Here is a 21,142-nt window from a genome sequence, read left to right on the forward strand (position 1 = left end):
GTTTTCCGTAACTCTAGAATCTAGATCTAGAACCTAGATAGATAAATCACTTGTATTATTCTTGAATTAGACGATCCGTGAAGCTAAAAATGAAAGATTTATATAAAATATTTAAGGACTAATATTTTAATAAAGAAACTCAATAAATTATTCTGATTTTAAAATAATTTGGTTCGACCTAGATTCTAGATCTATACATAACTTTTTTGGCCACCTGATATTTAGATCTATAAATAACTTTCTTGGACAGATTGTAGAGCTAGAGAAATTTATTGTAAAACTAAATGAAAAAGACCGTTAAAATTGATATAAGTGTTGGAACGTAATAAATACAGCAAACGGACGAATTGTTAAAGTTATAGCCGTCAGAAAATCGACTTTATAACGCGTTAAAGATCTGAATGGGCCACGAAATCTTGGATGAAGCCGCCATTTATTGTACTAAAAAGTAAACAAATCATGTGTCGTCATTATTCAGTCAAAGTAAAGCCAATGTTTTAAACATTTATAATTAATGAAGTCAATGAAAAAAATCAACAAATTCATTAATTTCTTTAAAAAAATTGTTTTCTCAAAAATTTGCATGTTTACGTCATCGTGTCACCCCCTCCCTCCCCTGTCGTGATCGTCATTATGTACTTAAAATACTTTTTAACTCTAACCATCCATTGAACAGACAAAAAAAATACATTTATTCTATATATCTTGCCATTTTTTTTGTCTTGGTATCATCCACTTAAATGGTGTCGTCCGGTGCGGTCCGCACCCACCGTCCCATCCTTGCGACGCCTCTGGGTACGTCACCTATAAAATGTCCTATTAACTTAAACATATCGATATATACAAGGTTATAAATATTGATTTTCAAGAAGGTAGGTAGAGAGAGAGAAAAACATGATCGATCAATAGTGCCGTGTAGCATAATACTTATTTTAAAATAATCTACCTGATTAACTAAAGCCGATTTCAAGCGATATGAATGATATACAAAGTACCGAATTAGCGACGACGCTCGTCTGGTAAAATATCGCAATGGTTTGAGTCAGGTATGCACAACGCAATAACGATCGATAGCCAGGTCTATATTATATGAATATATTATCTCCATGAAGGCTGAACGACGGTTTTAAAACACCTGCGAACCCGGAAGTTAGTTTAAACTAACACCCTAATTTCAGACGTACTGAGGCACTTAAAATAAATCTTTGGGCTATATGCCTACCACTATTAATGTATACAAAAAACAGTTGGGTAAAAAAATAATCTTACGACGTTTAAGTTAAATTGATTACTCTAAAATGATTAGTAAATACATATGTTAAATTAATCTTAATATCAAACTAAATTCAAACAAAACTAGAAGAACAACAGAATTGTTTTTAAATTACTTAAGTGACTTTGAATATCAAAGAAAATTTAAGAAAGAGCGCATTAAAGCATTGAATGCATCTTTTCATCTGAAACCTTAAGAATGAAAGAACTGATACTAAGAATACTGTCTAAAGAACCTATTAATTCAAATTAATTATACCACATAAGAAAAACGTAAACTAAAGACAGGAAAATAAATTAAAATTGAACACAAAGGTTTTGAATTGTTCTGAGGCATGTCCTGAGTTTCTCTCTCAGCTCATACGTCATCACCCAGTGGCTGACGACGACAATGTTGTCCTCTACAACAGCATTCAACAGCTCTGTGGGAAGATTGTACGCGTGCATCTCGTCAACAAGAACGATCACTCGGTTCGGGTTGGCTGGCGTCTGCGCGTAGATGGCAGATCTGGACGTGAACATCATCCAATCGTCTTTCAGCAGAAAAGTTTGGTTGAAGATGAGCACGATTCGCCAGCTCGAGTTGATGGCGTTCACAATTCCACTAAACATGTAAGTGCTAGGGAAAAGGTCACGGTCACGTATGAATGTCGTCATTCCTAAGTTATCTTCTACAAATGTCCGTAGTGTAGTACGGAAAAGTACCCAAATGCCACTGTATAATGACTCCAAGTCACTTTATAACGGTTCAAATGTCACTGTCTAACGCTTTGTCGTTTGAAACATTACTTTGATTGCTATGAAAGAAAGGTTATGGTGGTAGTTAGATAGGTTTGTTATTATAGGGTATTAAAAAAATCATTACTGAGCAACTTGTTACAAGGCTGTATGATATATTGAGGTCATGTTCCTTCCTCTGAAAGGCTATAAGAGACTTCACAGCCTATTGAACCCTTAAGGAGCCATTTCATTATGAAAAAATTCCAGACTCAACAATTTTTTTAAACTACCGTGGTGGCTGAAATAAGTTCACGTAATAATAATAACCTATCTTAGGTTATCTATCAAGTGCACCCCATAGAAAAAATTCTGGAAAAAACACTGATCTCATCCGTTCTTAATTGTGATATTGAAGGCGATTATCTCCTCCACAATTAGAGTACGAGTGTCAACATGTTAAGCTCCATCTGGTACGTTGATTCCCACTTTCTTTTCCTTTTTATTTTTTTAACACGTTTTTATTAACTCAGCTTCGCGTTTGTTTGTTGTTAAAATTGACAACAAAATTAGCCCACTTCTGATTGCTCTAGAGATCTGAAATTCGGCATGCAGGCTATTTTCGCCTAACAATTTCAGATGCAATCATAAAAACTAGCAATTAGATACCTAAATTAGCTTAATTAAATTACGCCCCTAAGACCCTAAAATTGAGGACATGATTTCTCAAAAACGCATGTAAATTTATAAAGTACTAATAATATCCCGCACTTTTATACACATTTTATTAGGCGTTCACTTGGTGTGGGACGGAGTGGTCTAGCGGTAGAGAGCTGGACTGCTAACCCGTTAGTGGGTCGGGCAGATTTATGATTAAAGCGAAAAGCACACAACACACGAATGTTGGAAATTTGATGGTGAACGTACCCACATTTTTTGTCATCAAATGTATGAACAGTCATCACAAGAACCTGCACAGCTCGAGGAAGCACAAAATCTACGAGCAGTCATTGGTAGATCCCCTAGGGTCGGAAGAAAAAATTATTTTCTACTTTTTAGTCCACAAGAAAAACGTGGTTTTTTAAAAAGTTTTTTTTTTAAGTATTTTATTTTGTTTGCTTTCATAGTGCTTGTCCACCAGACAACAATCTGCAAATATTTTCTTCTCTATGTCCGTCTAAGCTCTGGACTGTTGAAGTTTGCAAACATTTGCTCTTCAGTCTAACCATACAGTCCTCATATATGAACTGCCTTGATCTATTCTCGTGTAGGCGTTTGAAAAGAATACCATGCTAGGATCTTTTTTTAAAAATCGTTATATTTAAGTCGGCCAGTAGAGTGTGACGTAAACGAATTCAACAAGGTAGGTGGGACATTGAAATTTGAAAACGTTTGTTGGCTCTGTTACTTAAATCCTGTTTCTTTAAATGTTAGGTTCGAATAGGCAAGAGTTGAGTTTACACTAGCTAAAAAGAAAAGCTAAAATCACAGCGTTTGAATTAATCAAATACAGCTATTCGTATGCATGAATAAGACTTTGGGGTTTTCCACAGAGACAAACAGTATTTTCTAACAAAATGTATTTGGAAAGTTTTTAATTTTAAATAATTTAGAATGCTGTTATACTGTGTCACGGTCTAAAAAGTATTTCACTAAATTAAACTAAACTGTGGATTACTAATAGTGTTACTGAAACAAAGGTAGGTATGTTGATTAGGCCTACATGAGAACAATTTTTTTTTGTGCAACTTCAAAGTAATTTCATTTTTTTGTAAAATTGCTATTAACATTTTAAAATTGTAATATGCCAATTCGCTTCATGTTACATAATGTAATGTTTGTAGTTTTGAGACACACTCTAGCAATATTTAAATGCAATATTTTACATATTTTGTTTTACTTCCAAGTAATCACATAGTCAACAGAATTTGTAATCCTCGTCTCCTACAAACAAAAATTCTGTCATTGTAAAGTTGACCAACTGACCAGTTAATCGACGGAACATGTAAATATTTTGTTCCCTTTAATTGTATAGAAGTTTTGTATATAATATATTTTTGCACCTTTATTAATTTATGTAAATACAACGAAACACGAGGGTCGCTCATAATATTTAAACAACGACATTTAATACATATTAAACGTACCCACGCATATGTTTATAGTTATTTGGGCTATACAGTACATCGAATGCAGTTAATACCTATTGCTATCAAGTAAACGTCTCTGATCAGTAACGGATAAAGTGATAGACAAATACGTTTTCACATCTGGATACTTTGTAAAGACAGACCCATGGCTACAACAACGAAATGATTTTGCATTAGGGTCAGGTGTCACAACTCTCCTATATTAAATCATTATTTTAGCTGGATGAAACTGTGTTGTGATTGTGTATTTTAGGATTTAAAAAAAAATGGTTTCACCCCTATTTTGTGTCAACGAAATATAAATAGAGTATTATGTATTAATAAAACTAAAATATGAAACGTTAAAAACTTCATCAAAACAAGGTTTTAATCGCATTTAAACAACAAAACATTTTTAGTTCGATGTAATTAATCAAGCTTGTGTGCCACAGAAATTTACTTTAATTAAATTTGAATGATATCCAAATTCTATTTATACTCTAACAAATAACAATGTATACAAAATATATTCTTTTTTTACCCAGCTGCCAGGGGATGAACAACCTTCATTATACCCTGAAAATAACCATCGTGTTGCTTATATGCACGTGTCATAAAATAGTCATTGCTGATTACAATCTTCAAAAACTACAATCATCGCCATGCTCTATCACAACATCCAGCATTGACGTCACTGTTGACTGCACCAATCGAGGCATCAAACAGATAAATCCAACATGGTTTCCAAAAAACGCCACGAAAATTTTCCTCGACAACAACAGGATAAGAACGGTTGAAAATTTCACATTTCAGCACGTAGCGCATCTGCTGGTCTTAAGCTTAACTTACAATAATATTGACACGATTCATGTCAATGCTTTCTTAGGAATCGAAACCCTCCAAGTTCTAAATTTAGAATTTAACAAAATTGATATAACAAGTAATCGTTCGTTTCCTAAACTGGTTCTTCATCCCTTGAAAAATTTAAAAGTACTCAAATTACGGCAAGGGTTAAAAATTAAAACCGGTGACTATCCGGTTAAATATTTTACTTGCCAATCTTCGTTGACCAATCTGTCCATTGATACGGTCAGCGACCTGCTTTATTTTGGACCTGAATTTCTAAACTTCACTCGTTTGACCAGGCTGGAGCTCGGGGGAAGCGCAAATAACATAACAAGCAAAACATTTGAAAATGTCAAAAGAATAAGAGAATTGTATGTAACTGGTTTAGATAAGATTGTTTGGATTAGCCGTAATGCTTTTAGTGCGTTACATGAACTTGATGTTTTGCATTTAGAAAATGTTTATTGTGGAGTTAGAAAAGCGTTGAGTCTTCTGTGGTCTTTCAGTGGTAGAAATATGTCTTCGATAGTTCTGTCTCAGATATATCACAACTATTATACATCCGACCAAGGTTTATTAAAAAATGACAGCTTCATATATCCTTCAATGACGAAATATTTAACTAGCATATGTCTGAAGAGTTTTAGTTTCACTAATAATAAAGTTTTTGTCATCGTTGGTGAAGCCTTCTACAGTTCCGTTTGGAGTTCTTGCCTAAGAGAAATCGATCTTTCAGAAAATCCTTTACGAGGTACAAATTGGGCACTAATTAAGTTGTCAACGTTAAGAAACTTAGAATTTGTTGTCATTGAGAATTTGCTGCGGGTCAGGTATTTAAAGAAATTTAACTGGGAGAAATATTTTTCTCTGACTGAAAAATCCAGTGTTGATAAGTCACGGAAAAACGCGACAGAAGTTGAAACAAACAAGACAATCTTAAAAACTTTTGGGCAATCCGGATGGCAGGTATATTTACTCAATAATGTCAAAGTGTTCAGAGCAGCGAGAATGACTCGATTAACAAGTTTTGATCTTACAGTAAACGTGGTTAGAGGAGAGCGTCTTCAGCTAATTGATATATCAGACAGTGGATTCAATAACTTCACAAAGCCAATAAGCGGATTTACAGGTTTGAGATTTGTAGATTTATCCAGTAATCAAATGTCTGTTGTAACAGAAAACTGGTTTGATTACTTGCCAAAGCTGGAAACTTTGGTATTGTCAAATTGTCAGCTGGACGGTAATTTTATGGCCAAGAAATCTGGTCGATTGTTCTCAAAACTGAAATCTCTTCAAAGACTGGATCTTTCCACAAACTCCTTAACAATACTGTCAGAAGATATGTTTGTCTACAATTCACATCTAAAGATGCTACGGTTAGCAGATAACCGTTTTAATGTCGTGCCGTTTAATTTAAAATACACTCCAAATCTAACTTTTCTTGACCTTACCAACAACGCCTTGGTCACCCTTGATGTAGAAACACGACAAATGTTAGACCAATTTGCTCAAGGCAATGAAGGATTTCAGCTTTACCTTGATGGGAATATTTTGTCATGTGGATGTGAGAGTCTTTCTTTTCTCCAATGGTTGATGTCCACAAATGTGACATTCGACAAAGGTGGTATTTTTCCTTGCATGGACCAAAATGGCGTCGTGACTAACACAAGCACATACAGGAATCTGGACGTTTTATGGAGGACATGTTGGGGAGAATTTTTTCTGCAAATCTCTTTAGTCGTTATTTGTTTAATTATAATTGGACTTTTGTCCACTTTTGTGATTAACAAAAAACTGACTTACATTTCACATTATGTAATTCAACTTTTTGGAGGATTTAAATTTCAAACTGCTTCAGACTATAAAACTGGAGTATTTATTGGCTATGCTGAAAACGATTACAGATTTGCTTGTCACACATTACGGTCATTTGTTGAAGATAACTTGGGAATGACGTCATACCTACGTGACCGTGACCTTTTACCTTCCACCGACATAGCACGTGGAATTGTGGACGCCATCAACTCGAGCTGGCGAATCGTGCTCGTCTTCAACAAAACTTTTCTGCTCAACGATGATTGGATGATGTTCACGTTCAGATCTGCCATCTATGCGCAGACGCCTGCCAACCCGAACCGAGTGATCGTTCTTGTTGACGAGAACCACGCATACAATCTTCCCACGGAGCTGTTGAATGCTGTTGTAGAGGACAACATTGTCGTCGTCCGCCACTGGGTGATGACGTATGAGCTGAGAGAGAAACTCAAGACACTCCTTTGTCCAGGCCCCAAAATAAAAACTTTAAATAAATGTATTTGAATACAATAATCCTAAGCCATATGAAGTTTGCGATTATGCTGACTGCTATCCATTTAGTATTTTAAAAAATTGGTTCCATCTTATCGAATATTGTTTATTATGAGCTTGGCAAATTCTTACCGTGCTAATAGTTTTATTAAAATTTCATTAATTATTTTTAAAAACTAGAAAACTTTCGTTCCTCTTTGGGATTCAGTGGGGTTTTTTTTAATTTCTTACCGCCCAATCAGAGTCCAATATTTCTGCGACACAAAAATTGTAAACGAAATCGATAAATATGTTTTTTATAACAAGTTATGATTTATGTTGTTTGATTGTCTTTCAACATTAAAAGGTTAAATCTTTATGATTTTATTTTTTTTAATCGTATGATAGTATTAAATTACCTGGGTAAGTTTTTGCCCATGGGAGCTAATCCAGAAAGAAAAGAGTCAACGAGTTATATGGCGTATTATATGTTGACACTTAATTGTATTGTAGGATGCCCCCGTGAATATTACAATAACAACAAAGAAAAAGAAATTTACTACTAATATTATAAAACGGTATTTTAATCTTATTATGAAGGTCAACAAGATTTGTTTCAAACTAAGAAAGGTAAACTAATCATTACGTTTATAAGGTAGAAAAATATAGCCTATACTAAGGCCTACTTTAATTTGAACTAAAGCCTAGTTAACTTCGAATTTCGAGTTTGTTAATAACAGCCGGGTCTTTTTCCCGTATCATAAATAGATTTTCGACAGTCAGCTTACAGAACTCAATGACATGCAACCATTCAAACTGTAACGCGAAAAATAAAATAACTCCGATATTGTTCTTCTAAGAAAATGGGTTATTTATAGAGGGGAAAATGAAAAATACGTAGATTTGTTGTAAGGAATGCGGGTTACTAATGTCTGTGCTGTTTTGATAGAGAATGTGTACCTGGTTAAGAACTCTCGAATTGACAACAATATGCACACGGATTTGTAGACCGCTGGTGTTTAAAGTAAATGTATAAATAATGAACACACCAATTAGATAATTAGTTACAAATGGATTCAATCTTAAAACATGTTAAAACACCTTAACATTTGCCAAATCCAAGACAAATAGATTTTATTTTTGTATATATCAATGTACATTAAGTACCTAGTCATCATTAGCACAAATATAACTTGTGAGCCAATAAAACAACTGCCCACTACACAGTTTCCATTGCCTATGGCAAGCGTATATGTATGTAAACCATGGTCATTAATACAATTATAACGTCGACCTTCATCTCACTTTACCGTAGTAATTTGTAGCCATAATAAAAAAATTAAGTTAAAAAATCCGCAAGATAATTTATTTTCAGCCAAAAGAAGCTCAAACCCGAATAGAAATTCAGCCATTTTATCCACCTGTTCAGTGACTTTTGTCGTAACGGCTTGGGAATTATTTTGGGAGAAAACTTTGATTATCTCTGTACACAAGACTGTGCCATTCCAGCATACAAAGTCCAAGTCAACACACTACACATTAATAATCATCGTAGAACGCGCTATTTATGTCTTAGAAGTACAAAATAAGAGCTATCACTATATATAAAACTATATATAAACCAATCTTTCTCACTTCGGTGAGCTTTATAGTGAAAAAGGATATAAATCTTACAAAAGATTATATTCAAATGCGCAAATTATTCGACATGGTTCTTCATTACCTGGTGAAAGAACTCAGGATCTCATTCCTCCCCATCCCTTCATTCCACTAAGGTTGTTTCATGGTCAGTGGTGTATATTTCTTTGAAATTAAGTTTTTGTTATTCGTCTTGGATTCACCCCTTCCCATCTTCTTAAAGTCCGTGTTATCTTAAAAAAACGACATCCAAAACCATTATTATCTCAGGTTCACTAGTTAATTTGTGGCACCCCTTAATTGGTGTCACAAATGTGGCCTGCACTCCTGCCCAGCCGTGTGACGCCACTATACACTAGGTTGTTTATTTTTTATTTTTTTTGTTAAACGACAAATGTTTAATAAAACATTTTCATTGAAAATAGTTAACTTTAAGAAGACGTTCTTAATTCCGAAGAAGTAAATTAACTCAAGTAGGCCAACGCTTTATTATTTATTATTTTTTTTGTATACACATTTTTATCATTTTACTTCATATTTTCTCAGTATCAAGACAACTGTATTCCATTTTTTATCAAGAATTTCTATGTCAAGAGATAAGCGGATAGGCAACTTAAATTATATATATATATATATATAGGCCTATATATATATATATATATATATATATATATATATATATATATATATATATATATATATATATATATATATATATATATATATATATATATATATATATATATATATATATATATATATATATATATATATATATATATATATACCAAAAAACTTACGTCACTCTTTTTATTCCTGACTATTTTTTTAAGCAACGACATTTGTTCTGATCATTAATATTTATGTGTCTCTCTTTTCCTTACCCGTGTCCGCGAAAGCTATTCTTCAAGATACTCTAGCTTGTGTCTCTAGGTTCTAAAACTATTTCCTCGTATCAAACTCTGATAAGAACGGAATCCATACAAAGACTCGGGGACGACAGAGCCATTTATTAAAGCATGTGGTTGTGCTGCCAGAATACAACACGACAGTAGATAACGATAGAGTAGATAATGCCAAACTCGGAATAAAATCACATTATAGTTTACTTTGTTTAATTCGTAGTTTTTTTTTCTTTTGAAAAAGTCAAGTTTGTTAAGGGACAACGTGGGGTAGGGGACAAGGGGTTGGGGGCGGGGAACGTTGCTAAAACAGATTAATACTGATTGTAGCTTAACACACTGATAATAAATGTAATACATTTTTAGATAATTCAGTATATATATCGATTGATTTTTCTCAGGTCGATAACAAATGATTCGCCTTAGTTAAACTTGCCAGATCAGTAAAAATAGAGCTGCTAGTTCTAAAACTAGTTCACTGCTGCAAGGAGAAGAATATAAGAAAATAATTCAACTTTGTTATGTTTTAAAAAAGTGGGAGATATTCTTTCCAGATCTCTTCTCATACAAGATTGATGTGATATTGTTTCAATAATTACAAAAGTTAAGATTAATTTAGTTGTTACCATTTTCAGTATTTAAAATCGTTTTTTAGAACAATGTAAGGAGAGCTATTATTTTAATATTTTTTTTAATTAATGTCTTGATTAGCAAATAGTTGTTGTTTTTTTTATCTTTTTCAACTTTTTTTTCAAGCATCGATAATTTATGTGATTTCAACTACAATAATGTATATTTTGTTTTTATTAATAATTTAAAGAAGTATAATTTATAACCATTTTTTAATTTTTTTTAATACGTAGCAATTCTCATTTTAAATTTTGTAACGTTCTAAATAAATAGTATTAGCTATTTATATTATTGAAGTAATAAAAAATAATTGTGCCTTTAATTTTATTGTTGCTGAAGTTAGCTTCGACCTGGAAATGCTTCTCTATTCATTGTGTGTCATGTTGGTGTTAATTATATGCTCAGACAATCAAGTCAGTCCTGATGTAGTTATAGCTATCTCTAGCACACGACAAGATAGTCCACAGTGGTCACAAGCATCGCCATGCTCTGTGACATCATCCAGCAGTGACGTCACTGTTGACTGCACTCATCGGGGCATCCATCGCATAAACCCTGCATGGTTTCCAGAAGACGCCACGCAAATTTTCCTGGACAACAACAACATCACAACGGTTGAAAATTTCACGTTTCAAAATGTTTCACGTCTGCTGGTGTTAAGTATATCTTACAATAACATTGACACGCTTCAGGGCAACGCCTTCCGGGGACTCGAAAACCTGCAAGTTCTAAATTTAGAATTTAATCGGATTGATATAACAGATATAAAATCATTTCCTGATTTTGTTCTTAAAAGCTTAAAAGCAATAAAAGAGCTTCGGCTAAAACAAGGCTTACAAATAGTGTCAATAGCTGAATACCCCTTGAAATATCTCGATTGTCAAGCTGCGTTAACTAATCTGTCTATTGATACGATTAACATTGAGGTTTATTTTGGGCCAGAGTTTCTTAAATTTACAAATCTGACTAAACTGGAATTTGCTGGTTCAGCAAAATACTTAACTAACGAAACATTCATTAACGTCAGAAGAATAAAAGAGTTATTTATAACTCGATTACAGATGATAGATGTTATAAGTCCTGACGTATTTCAGCCTTTACAAACTCTTGAGGTTCTGCACTTGGAAAAAGTTCCTTATGGTGTTGGAAGAATATTCGATCTATTATGGCCCTTTAGAGGAAGGACTATGACTTCAGTGTTTCTAAACATGATATCCTACAACTTCTATGCCAACGACGCAAGTCTGCTACACAACGATAGTTTTGTGTTTAGGTCCATGACGAAGCACTTAACGAGCATCTGTTTGCGAAGCTTTACGTTCACCGAGAACCAGATCTTTGTCGTGGTTGATGATGCTTTTTATAGCACTATCTGGGACTCTTGTCTAAAAGAGATTGATATTTCCAGCAATCCTCTAACAGGCACGCGCATCGCTATGATAAAGATCCTCACATATACAAATTTAGAAATATTATCAATAGAAAATTTAATTCGTAAAAGGGTTGACGAAACATTCAACTGGAGACAATATTTTATTTTGAATGATGTGCCTAATCTAGAAAGCTCACTAAAATATGAGAACGAAAGTTTTGAAGAAGAGAGTTTTGTAAATAAAACTATCGTTGAAGGCTGGGAGGTTTATATGCTCAAATCTTTAAAAGTTTTCAACGCCAAAAGGATGATTCAATCAACGCAGTTTAATGAGAAGATATTTATGGTGAGAGCTAAACATCTGGAACTCATCGATCTTTCAGATAGTGGATTTTCAAATTTCATTGAACCTGTGTATGGTTTAACAGCATTGAAATTTTTGGATTTATCCAGCAATCAAATGTCTGTTGTAACAGAAAACTGGTTTGATTACTTGCCAAAACTGGAAACTTTGGTATTGTCAAACTGTCAGCTGGACGGTAATTTTATGGCCAAGAAATCTGGTCGATTGTTCTCAAAACTAAAATCTCTTCAAAGACTGGATCTTTCCCTAAACTCCTTAACAATACTGTCAGAAGATATGTTTGTCTACAATTCACAATTAAAAATGCTTCGGTTAGCAGATAACCGTTTTAATGTCGTGCCATTTAATTTAAAATACACTCCAAATTTAACTTTTCTTGACCTTACCAACAACGCCTTGGTCACCCTTGATGTAGAAACACGACAAATGTTTGACCAATTTGCTCAAGGCAAAGAAGGATTTCAGCTTTACCTTGATGGGAATATTTTGTCATGTGGATGTGAGAGTCTTTCTTTTCTCCAATGGTTGATGTCCACAAATGTGACATTCGACAAAGGTGGTATTTTTTCTTGCATGGACCAAAATGGCGTCGTGACTATTACAAGCACATATAGAAACCTGGACGTTTTATGGAGGAAATGTTGGGGAGAATTTTTTCTGCAAATCTCTTTAGTTGTTATTTGTTTAATTATAATTGGACTTTTGTCCACTTTTGTGATTAACAAAAAACTGACTTACATTTCACATTATGTAATTCAACTTTTTGGAGGATTTAAATTTCAAACTGCTTCAGACTATAAAACTGGAGTATTTATTGGCTATGCAGAAAACGACTACAGATTTGCTTGTCATACACTACGGTCATTTGTTGAAGATAACTTGGGAATGACGTCATACCTACGTGACCGTGACCTTTTACCTTCCACCGACATAGCACGTGGAATTGTGGAGGCCATCAACTCGAGCTGGCGAATCGTGCTCGTCTTCAACCAAACTTTTCTGCTGAACGACGATTGGATGATGTTCACGTTCAGATCTGCCATCTACGCGCAGACGCCAGCCAACCCGAACCGAGTGATCGTTCTTGTTGACGAGAAGCATGCGTACAATCTTCCCACGGAGCTGTTGAATGCTGTTGTAGAGGACAACATTGTCGTCGTCCACCACTGGATGATGACGTATGAGCTGAAAGAGAAACTCAGGACATTGCTGAGTCCTAAAAGTTAATTTTTAATCTTTCTATCTATATGTTTTAGCGTTTCGTCTAAAATTATTTATTCCTTTCTATTCTTTAGAGAGTTGCACTTTTTTCTGTTTTCCTTCCATTATAGGAACTTAATTTTTTATGGAGATTTTTTCAGGCTAAAAACGATTTAATACTTTTATGTTAGACTAAATGTAGTAAGCATATAGATTTTTTAAGTTAATACTTTCGAAGAAAAAGAATGCAAATAACAGATTATTCTGGTCCTAGGATCATTTGTAAGGAAGCAGAAGTAGTCAGTTCATTAATTTGGCTGTAATGTTACAGTGGAATTTGTCAGAAGTTAATGATGTTCGGAGAAGCCACAACATTTTTCAATGTAAAGCAATAATATGTAAACGGTTTAAAAAGTTTACTTACAAATTTCACGATTTCTTGTGTTGAATACTGTATGCAGTAACATTGACGCTTTATTTGGAATCGAGAGTTTGCTAGCTCTAAAGTTATGGTTTATCATACTTGACTTTCAAAAGCCAATAGTATCCACATTATTTTTACCTATAAGACACTAACAAAATAAAAATAAAAAAGAAACAACACCTAAAGAGGCTAGATTATACGATGAATTTGTACTGGGATATAATTCTTGAAATTGGAATACATTTGAAAACAGATTACTTTCCCTTTAAAGCGTATTAAATCACTTGCAACTTTAGTGGACCATACTCTTACTCGGAGTGACTGATACCTCATTTATGTTTTACTGACTTCATAAATTATTACTTTGTTTTATTGTACACATTTCATATCATATTGCTCATTTAATTTCGATACCATTTCGAAACTTTTTTTATTAGCTCGAACTGCTCTTCTGTTTCATTTTGGTATTTATCTTTCACTAACTTTATTCATTCTGCATTTTAGACATCAGTGTGACACAAAGATGGAAAATGCATCTACTTGGATTATTTTATGGTCTTTTATTGTCTTCAGTTTGACACTATCTTTGATAAAGAGTAGAGGAGTGACAAATGATTTTTTTTTTAAATTGCTGAAACAATGTTTACACGTTACTTACATTATAGACAAAATATGGAAATGTACAACAATTGCGTAAAAAAGTAAAGTTCCCTTTCAAACCTGACGGTCTACGGGGCAAGTGAAGTAGAGTTCACTTGTTTCTGTGACCTCGGCATATGAATGGATAGTGTGGTTCATAGCGTAGGCTTTATGCCCATCCGCCTTTACTTACACTTAAACTCGGATTCGAACTCGAGACCTACGGGTTAGCAATCTCTAACGCTAGGCCACTCCGTCCCATTACAACAATAGCGTGACAGAGCTAAATTTTGTTTATATGTATATACATAGACTTTTCTACCTCTTTATTTAAAAATTTAGTTTTAGTTTATATTTTGTTAGTTTTAGACCTACGTTTTTCTTGACTTCTGTTTGAACAATACATAACAATAATTAATTATTGTATCTGGAAATTAAATGTAAATATCTTTTATTATACAATCTTTGTCAGTGTTTTTAATATTTTCTGTGCAATATTCACTTTTTTTATAATGGTGTGATCGTAGTTTGGATTAGCAGTAAGGGGTCATCCATAAATGACGTAACACTCGTAGGGGGGAGGGGGGGGGGTCCGCAATTTTGTGACGATGTGTGATGAGGGGGAGGGGGGGGGGGGGGGGTTCAGATGTTGCGACGTCACATTTTTGCATTATAAAAAAGCAATGTTAGAAAACGAATTTTAGACGTTATTTCGCGTTTTAGATAACTGTTTTAATAAATTGTAATAGTTTAGACAAGATTTTGGAAAAATATCGATGTTTAAAAAAAATTTAACTGCAATTTTGAGGGGGGTTGTAGGTTGAGGTGTGACGTCATTTTAGGGGGGGGGTCTGACTTTTTGTGACGACGTGTGACGGAGGGGAGGGGGGGGAGGTAAAAATCGTCAAAAAAAGCGTGACGTCATTTATGGATGACCCCTAATGGAACTGTTGTTTTTTTTGTTTGCCTCTCTTGAAAGTTAAATAAACATTAAAAGTGTTATCTGCTAGCCGAAGCATTTTTTAACTGTAAATTATAGGCAAACATATCTTCGGCCAGTGTTGTTTAACGAGTTGGAGGAAAGATCCAGTCTTTGAAGAGATTTCAGTTTTTAAAACAATCGACCAGATTTCTTGACCATAAAATTATCGTCCAGCTGACAGTACCAAAGTTTCCCGTTTTGGCAGTAATCAAACCAGTTTTCTTTCAAAACAAACATGTGAGCGCTGGATAAATCTAAAAATTGGTGTTTGTCGCATTTGGGCAAATGTCTATTCGGGCATTGGTCGCATTCGGGAAGGTGACCATTTGAGAAATCGGCCTTCGGGCAAACGGCATTCGAGTAAATGTCTTTCTGGGAAAACGTCCGGTTCCCCATCTGCCCTATAGAGTGACTGGTTGGAAAGTGAATTTTATTATCCTCCTCATTATTAATTCTAGCGTTAGGATTTCTACCACGTAAACAATACCAACCCATACAAACAATTCTAATAAGCGTAATTTCAATTTAATCTAATTCTGTTTATAATTTAATTAAACTCCAGCAACCAATTTTTCAATGCTTATATCCTTCTTCATGGACTAAACTTTGGCGCCATAATAGGTGAATAAACCTGTTAACTAGTCACTTTAGAACACGTCTTTACATTTGAATAGTAGTAGTTCTACCCGAAAATGATAACATCAAAATTTTTCAACACATAGAGAAAAAGAATATAAAATACATACATTTATATACATAAGCACACGTATATTAAATTGTATGTACATAATCATACGAATATAAATACACACACAATTACATATATATATATATATATATATATATATATATATATATATATATATATATATATATATATATATATATATATATATATATATATATATATATATATATATATATATATGTATATATATATAATTAGTCTAAAAGTAGAGTCACTTGAGTCACTGTATGGTGTGACTGATACCCGACTTAGTGACGCCACTTCACGGCTAGGTCTCCATAAGAGTCTCATTTGATCTACAATGCTAACATTAAAACGAAAGCGAATAAAATAAACCGGGAGTGATCTCCCCTAAACTTTCTCGAATATTCTAATATAACACTACGTGGGATGTCAACTCGGAATATAGACATGATTTTTGTTTACTTAAACTTTTAAAAATAGAATAAAATCTAGTAGAAAAAAAATTGCGCACCAAGCGAACACCAAAACCAAATGTGCGTAATAGTGCGCAATATTATTAGTACTTTATAAATTTATTCGCGTTTTTTGAGAAATCGGAAATAGCGTAAATTAGTACTTCCGGTCAACGGAAATTACTCAAAATTTGATAGAAGGTAGAGAATTTTAGATCTTTACTTACATGTGAAATTTCATTTATCTATCTGAATTAGTACTCAAGTTATAGGCTTTTGAAAAATTCAAAGTAGAAAAAGTACCACTTCCGGTTATCGGAAATCGCTCAAAAGTTGATACGGATCTACTATTTTGATATAATACTTATATATGAAATTTCATCAACCTAGCTGTAAAGGTACTCAAGTAATCGTGTTTACACACAGACAGACACACACACACACAGACACACAGACATACGGACAAGATTGCAAAACTATGTTTTTCCGTATCAGTGAGGTGTAAAACGTCGAGATTTGTAACAATCTCGATTTTTTTTTTTTTGCTCGGTTACAAGACTTTCTCTATACTTCGTATAATCGAGAAAGTAAAAAAGCTTGTTGAACAGAGTTTATTTTGAAATCAATCTGGGTAGAAGAAATCATTCTTTAATATTATTTTAAGCTTAGAAAAAAATGCATAGTTGTTTGAGAACGCTTCTGTCACAAATAGCAAAGCGTGCCTGCAGCGAAATGAAGAAGCTTACTTTCAATTAAAAATTTCTTGATAAATATTACCTTTTGCTTTCTTAAGTGTGGGCAGGTAATTGTTAAAAATCGATATGTTGGTCAGCCCCTCATAGCTGTGGTATAAATCGTCAACATGACACTGAGACACACACTGATATACATCAAGAGCCAGGTAGGTAAAGAGCTTTACTCTCTGTAGATTGTTAACTTAAATTACATTCAATCAAACTCGATTTCTTTCTTCTTCTTCTTCGTTCTCAATTATTAGTGTTGGAGGGGATCGAGATTTATCTACCAGTGGGTTTGAACTCGAGACTTTGTTCGAATTTATCAACCATGAGCTTTTGCCGACTCGACCACGCCTTCAACACAATTAAGCGTTACGTGTCAACTGGTTATGCGCCATTGAGGCCATTGACTCCGATTTCAGCCTGCTTTTCTTTTTGGATTTGCTTCCATAACCTTTGTCCAACCAAGATCAAACTACAAGGCAGCAGTTGTTTGATTTTGGAGTTGACTCTTTTAGAAGAGTGGCTGTCCCCAGCTAACGAGCCTCATCAGCCCGAGGGTTCGAATTCGAGACTTTTCGGTTTAGCAACCATGAGCTTTACCGACTCGACCACGCCGACCCCCAAACTCGATTTAACTGCACCGAGTAATCTTTTTGTTCAAATCAGATAATGAGCTCCTGCTCAAGAAGTTTTTACCTGAAAGTGTTCTTGGCATATAGTATAAATATTCAGCTCTCGTTTTTATTAATAAACCAGTAATTTAATGCGATTGCAATAAAATTTTATAAAACAACAAAATAAGCGATATACAATAGTTTGTTTTTCTCAATCAGCATCTTTTTTTCTATTTGATCAGATAGCAGTTTGAAGAGGTGGCAATCACATTTTTATACACAAAGAATTAGAACGAAATGGTTTTTTTTACCATTCTAGCATACACGACAGGTAATAAGATGGCCAAGCTTCTGTGTTTGCTATTATTAAATACAGCGATATTTACAGTCATGGGAGACCCACTAGTTTATCAACACCGACAACAAGAATCCCCTTGTTCTGTTGTGTCATCAATGGGTGACGTCACAGTGGACTGCACCAATAAAGGCATACGTCAAATAAATCCAACATGGTTCCCAGAGAACGCCACACAAATTTTCCTTAGCAACAATCTTATAAAAACGGTTGAAAATTTCACGTTTGAAAATATTTCATGTCTGCTGGTTTTAAGCATAGCTTACAATAACATTGACACGCTTGAGGTCAACGCCTTCTGGGGACTCGAAAACCTGCAGGTTCTAAATATAGACAATAACAAGATAGACATAACAAATGGTCGTTCGTTTCCTGAATTGGTTCTTCAGCCGTTGAAAAATTTAAAAGAGCTCAAACTAAGACAAGGATTAAAAATTAGTACAGGTAAATATCCAGTGAGATATTTTTCCTGTCATTCTACCTTGAACAATCTGTCCATTGACACAATCAACGATGAGGTTTATTTTGGACTTGAATTTTTAAACTTTACACGTTTGACCAGATTGGAATTTGGAGGATCAGCGAAATATCTGACAAGCAAAACATTTGAAAATGTGCAAGCTTTAAGAGAGTTGTACATACCTGCTTTAGAGAATATCGAAGGGATTAGCCATGACATTTTTGTGCCTTTACGAAACCTAGATGTTCTTCACTTGGAAAAGGTGCCTTATGGTATTAGAAGAACGCTAAGTCTATTATGGCCTTTCAGAGGTAAAAACATGTCGTCCATTATTCTTTATCAGATACCGTATAATTTTTTCGCTACGGACCAAAGTCTCCTAAGACATGACAGCTTCCTTTTCGCAAATATGACGGAAAATTTAACGAACATTTGCCTGAGGAGTTTTAATATTTGTGATAACTACATTTTCGTGATAACTGAGGAGGCTTTAAACAGTCAAATGTGGGACTCATGCCTCAGATCGTTAGATATTTCACAAAATCCTATTAAAGGCAACGAATTGGCATTGGTGAAAATACTGAGGTTGAAAAACTTAAAATTTTTCGCCATTGGAGATGAGCTACGCTTTACACATTCAAGAGACTTTAATTGGATGGCATATTTTACGCCAACAGAAACAACAGATTTAGATAAATTACAAGACACTTCAACTAAAATAGTAACAAAAGAGAAAGCTTCGACTGAAATGGGGAGCAGAGGTATTCAGATTTACTTTTCAAAGAGTTTAAAGATCGTCAGAGCGGCGAGAGTTGTTTCATCATCTAAGTTTAATAGAAGATTTAACTTTGTGGGAGCGAAAAATTTCGAACTGCTTGATCTCTCAGATAGTGGTTTTAAAAATTTTAGCGAACCATTGCATGGACTGATAGGGTTGCGATATTTAGATTTATCAAGCACTCACATGTCTATTATGACAGAAAATTGGTTTGATTACTTGCCAAAACTGGAAACTTTGGTACTGTCAAACTGTCAGTTGGACGCTAATTTTATGGCCAAGAAATCTGGTCGATTGTTCTCACAATTAAAATCACTAGAGAGGCTGGATCTTTCCTCCAACTCGTTAACATTACTGGCCGATGATATGTTTGCCAACAATTCACATTTAAAGATGCTACGGTTAGCAGATAACCGATTTTGTGTCGTGCCGTTTAATTTAAAATACACTCCAAATTTAACTTTTCTTGACCTTAGCAACAACGCCTTGGTCACCCTGGATGTAGAAACACGCCAAATGTTTGACCAATTTGCTCAAGGCAAAGAAGGATTTCAGCTTTACCTTGATGGGAATATATTGTCATGTGGATGTGAGAGTCTTTCTTTTCTCCAATGGTTGATGTCCACAAATGTGACATTCGACAAAGGTGGTATTTTTTCTTGCATGGACCAAAATGGCGTCGTGACTAACACAAGCACATACAGGAACCTGGACGTTTTATGGAGGAAATGTTGGGGAGAATTTTTTCTGCACATCTCTTTAGTCGTTTTTTGTTTAATTATAATTGGACTTTTGTCTACTTTTGTGATTAACAAAAAACTGACTTACATTGCCCATTATGTAATTCAACTTTTTGGAGGATTTAAATTTCAAACTGCCGCTGACTATAAAACTGGAGTATTTATTGGCTATGCAGAAAACGACTACAGATTTGCTTGTCATACACTACGGTCATTTGTTGAAGATAACTTAGGAATGACGACATTCATACGTGACCGTGACATTTTAGTTGGACCTCACATGTTTAGTCAAATTGTGGAGGCCATCAACTCGAGCTGGCGAATCGTGCTCGTCTTCAACCAAACTTTTCTGCTGAACGATGATTGGATGATGCTCGCGTTCAGATATGCCATCTACGCGCAGACGCCTGCCAACCCGAACCGAGTGATCGTTCTTGTTGACGAGAAGCACCCGTACAATCTTCCCACGGAGCTGTTGAATGCTGTTGTAGAGGACAACATTGTCGTCGTCCGCCACTGGGTGATGACGTATGAGCTGAGAGAGAAACTCAGGACATTGCTCTGTCCAATAAGTTAATTTTTAAACGTTCTATCTATATGTTTAAACTTTTAATCTCAGGACATTGCTGTGCCCAGTAAGATAGAAGATCTAAACTTTCCATACAAATTGTATTTAGTTTTGAACACAATCATTTATAATCTCTCTCTCTCTCTCTCTCTCTCTACACACACACACACACATATATATATATATATATATATATATATATATATATATAAGTATGTATATGTGTGTGTGTGTGTTGTGTGTTTGTGTATAAGCCTAAGTCTGTGGGCCAATATGCTTGTAGGTTTGTGTATGTAGTCAGTCAACTATTACAATGTAAATA

General features: G+C 34.4%; 3 protein-coding genes across 3 annotated transcripts; all 3 read left to right on the forward strand.

Annotated features, from left to right (window-relative positions):
- The first annotated feature begins 3,558 nt into the window (after positions 1–3,558).
- LOC131944599 (toll-like receptor 4) lies at positions 3,559–7,366 on the forward strand. The gene is made up of 2 exons (XM_059305284.1): positions 3,559–3,689; positions 4,664–7,366. Exon 2 carries the CDS (start codon positions 4,674–4,676, stop codon positions 7,281–7,283), a length of 2,610 nt encoding a protein of 869 aa, XP_059161267.1. The 5' UTR covers positions 3,559–3,689; positions 4,664–4,673; the 3' UTR covers positions 7,284–7,366.
- Positions 7,367–10,776: 3,410 nt separating this feature from the next.
- On the forward strand, positions 10,777–13,383 carry LOC131944600 (toll-like receptor 4). The gene has a single exon (XM_059305285.1). The coding sequence runs from the start codon at positions 10,777–10,779 to the stop codon at positions 13,381–13,383; it is 2,607 nt and encodes an 868-aa protein (XP_059161268.1).
- Positions 13,384–18,258: 4,875 nt separating this feature from the next.
- On the forward strand, positions 18,259–20,829 carry LOC131944601 (toll-like receptor 4). The gene has a single exon (XM_059305286.1). It carries the CDS (start codon positions 18,259–18,261, stop codon positions 20,827–20,829), a length of 2,571 nt encoding a protein of 856 aa, XP_059161269.1.
- The last annotated feature ends 313 nt before the right edge of the window (positions 20,830–21,142 follow it).

The sequence above is a fragment of the Physella acuta genome, unplaced genomic scaffold (assembly GCF_028476545.2).
Source record: "Physella acuta isolate Inbredline_101_S28 unplaced genomic scaffold, ASM2847654v3 ptg000500l, whole genome shotgun sequence".
NCBI lineage: Eukaryota > Metazoa > Mollusca > Gastropoda > Physidae > Physella > Physella acuta.

Coding starts and splice junctions, on each gene's coding strand:
- LOC131944601 (XM_059305286.1), top strand. CDS start 18,259: ATGGCCAAGCTTCTGTGTTTGCTATTATTAAATACAGCGATATTTACA.
- LOC131944600 (XM_059305285.1), top strand. CDS start 10,777: ATGCTTCTCTATTCATTGTGTGTCATGTTGGTGTTAATTATATGCTCA.
- LOC131944599 (XM_059305284.1), top strand. CDS start 4,674: ATGAACAACCTTCATTATACCCTGAAAATAACCATCGTGTTGCTTATA.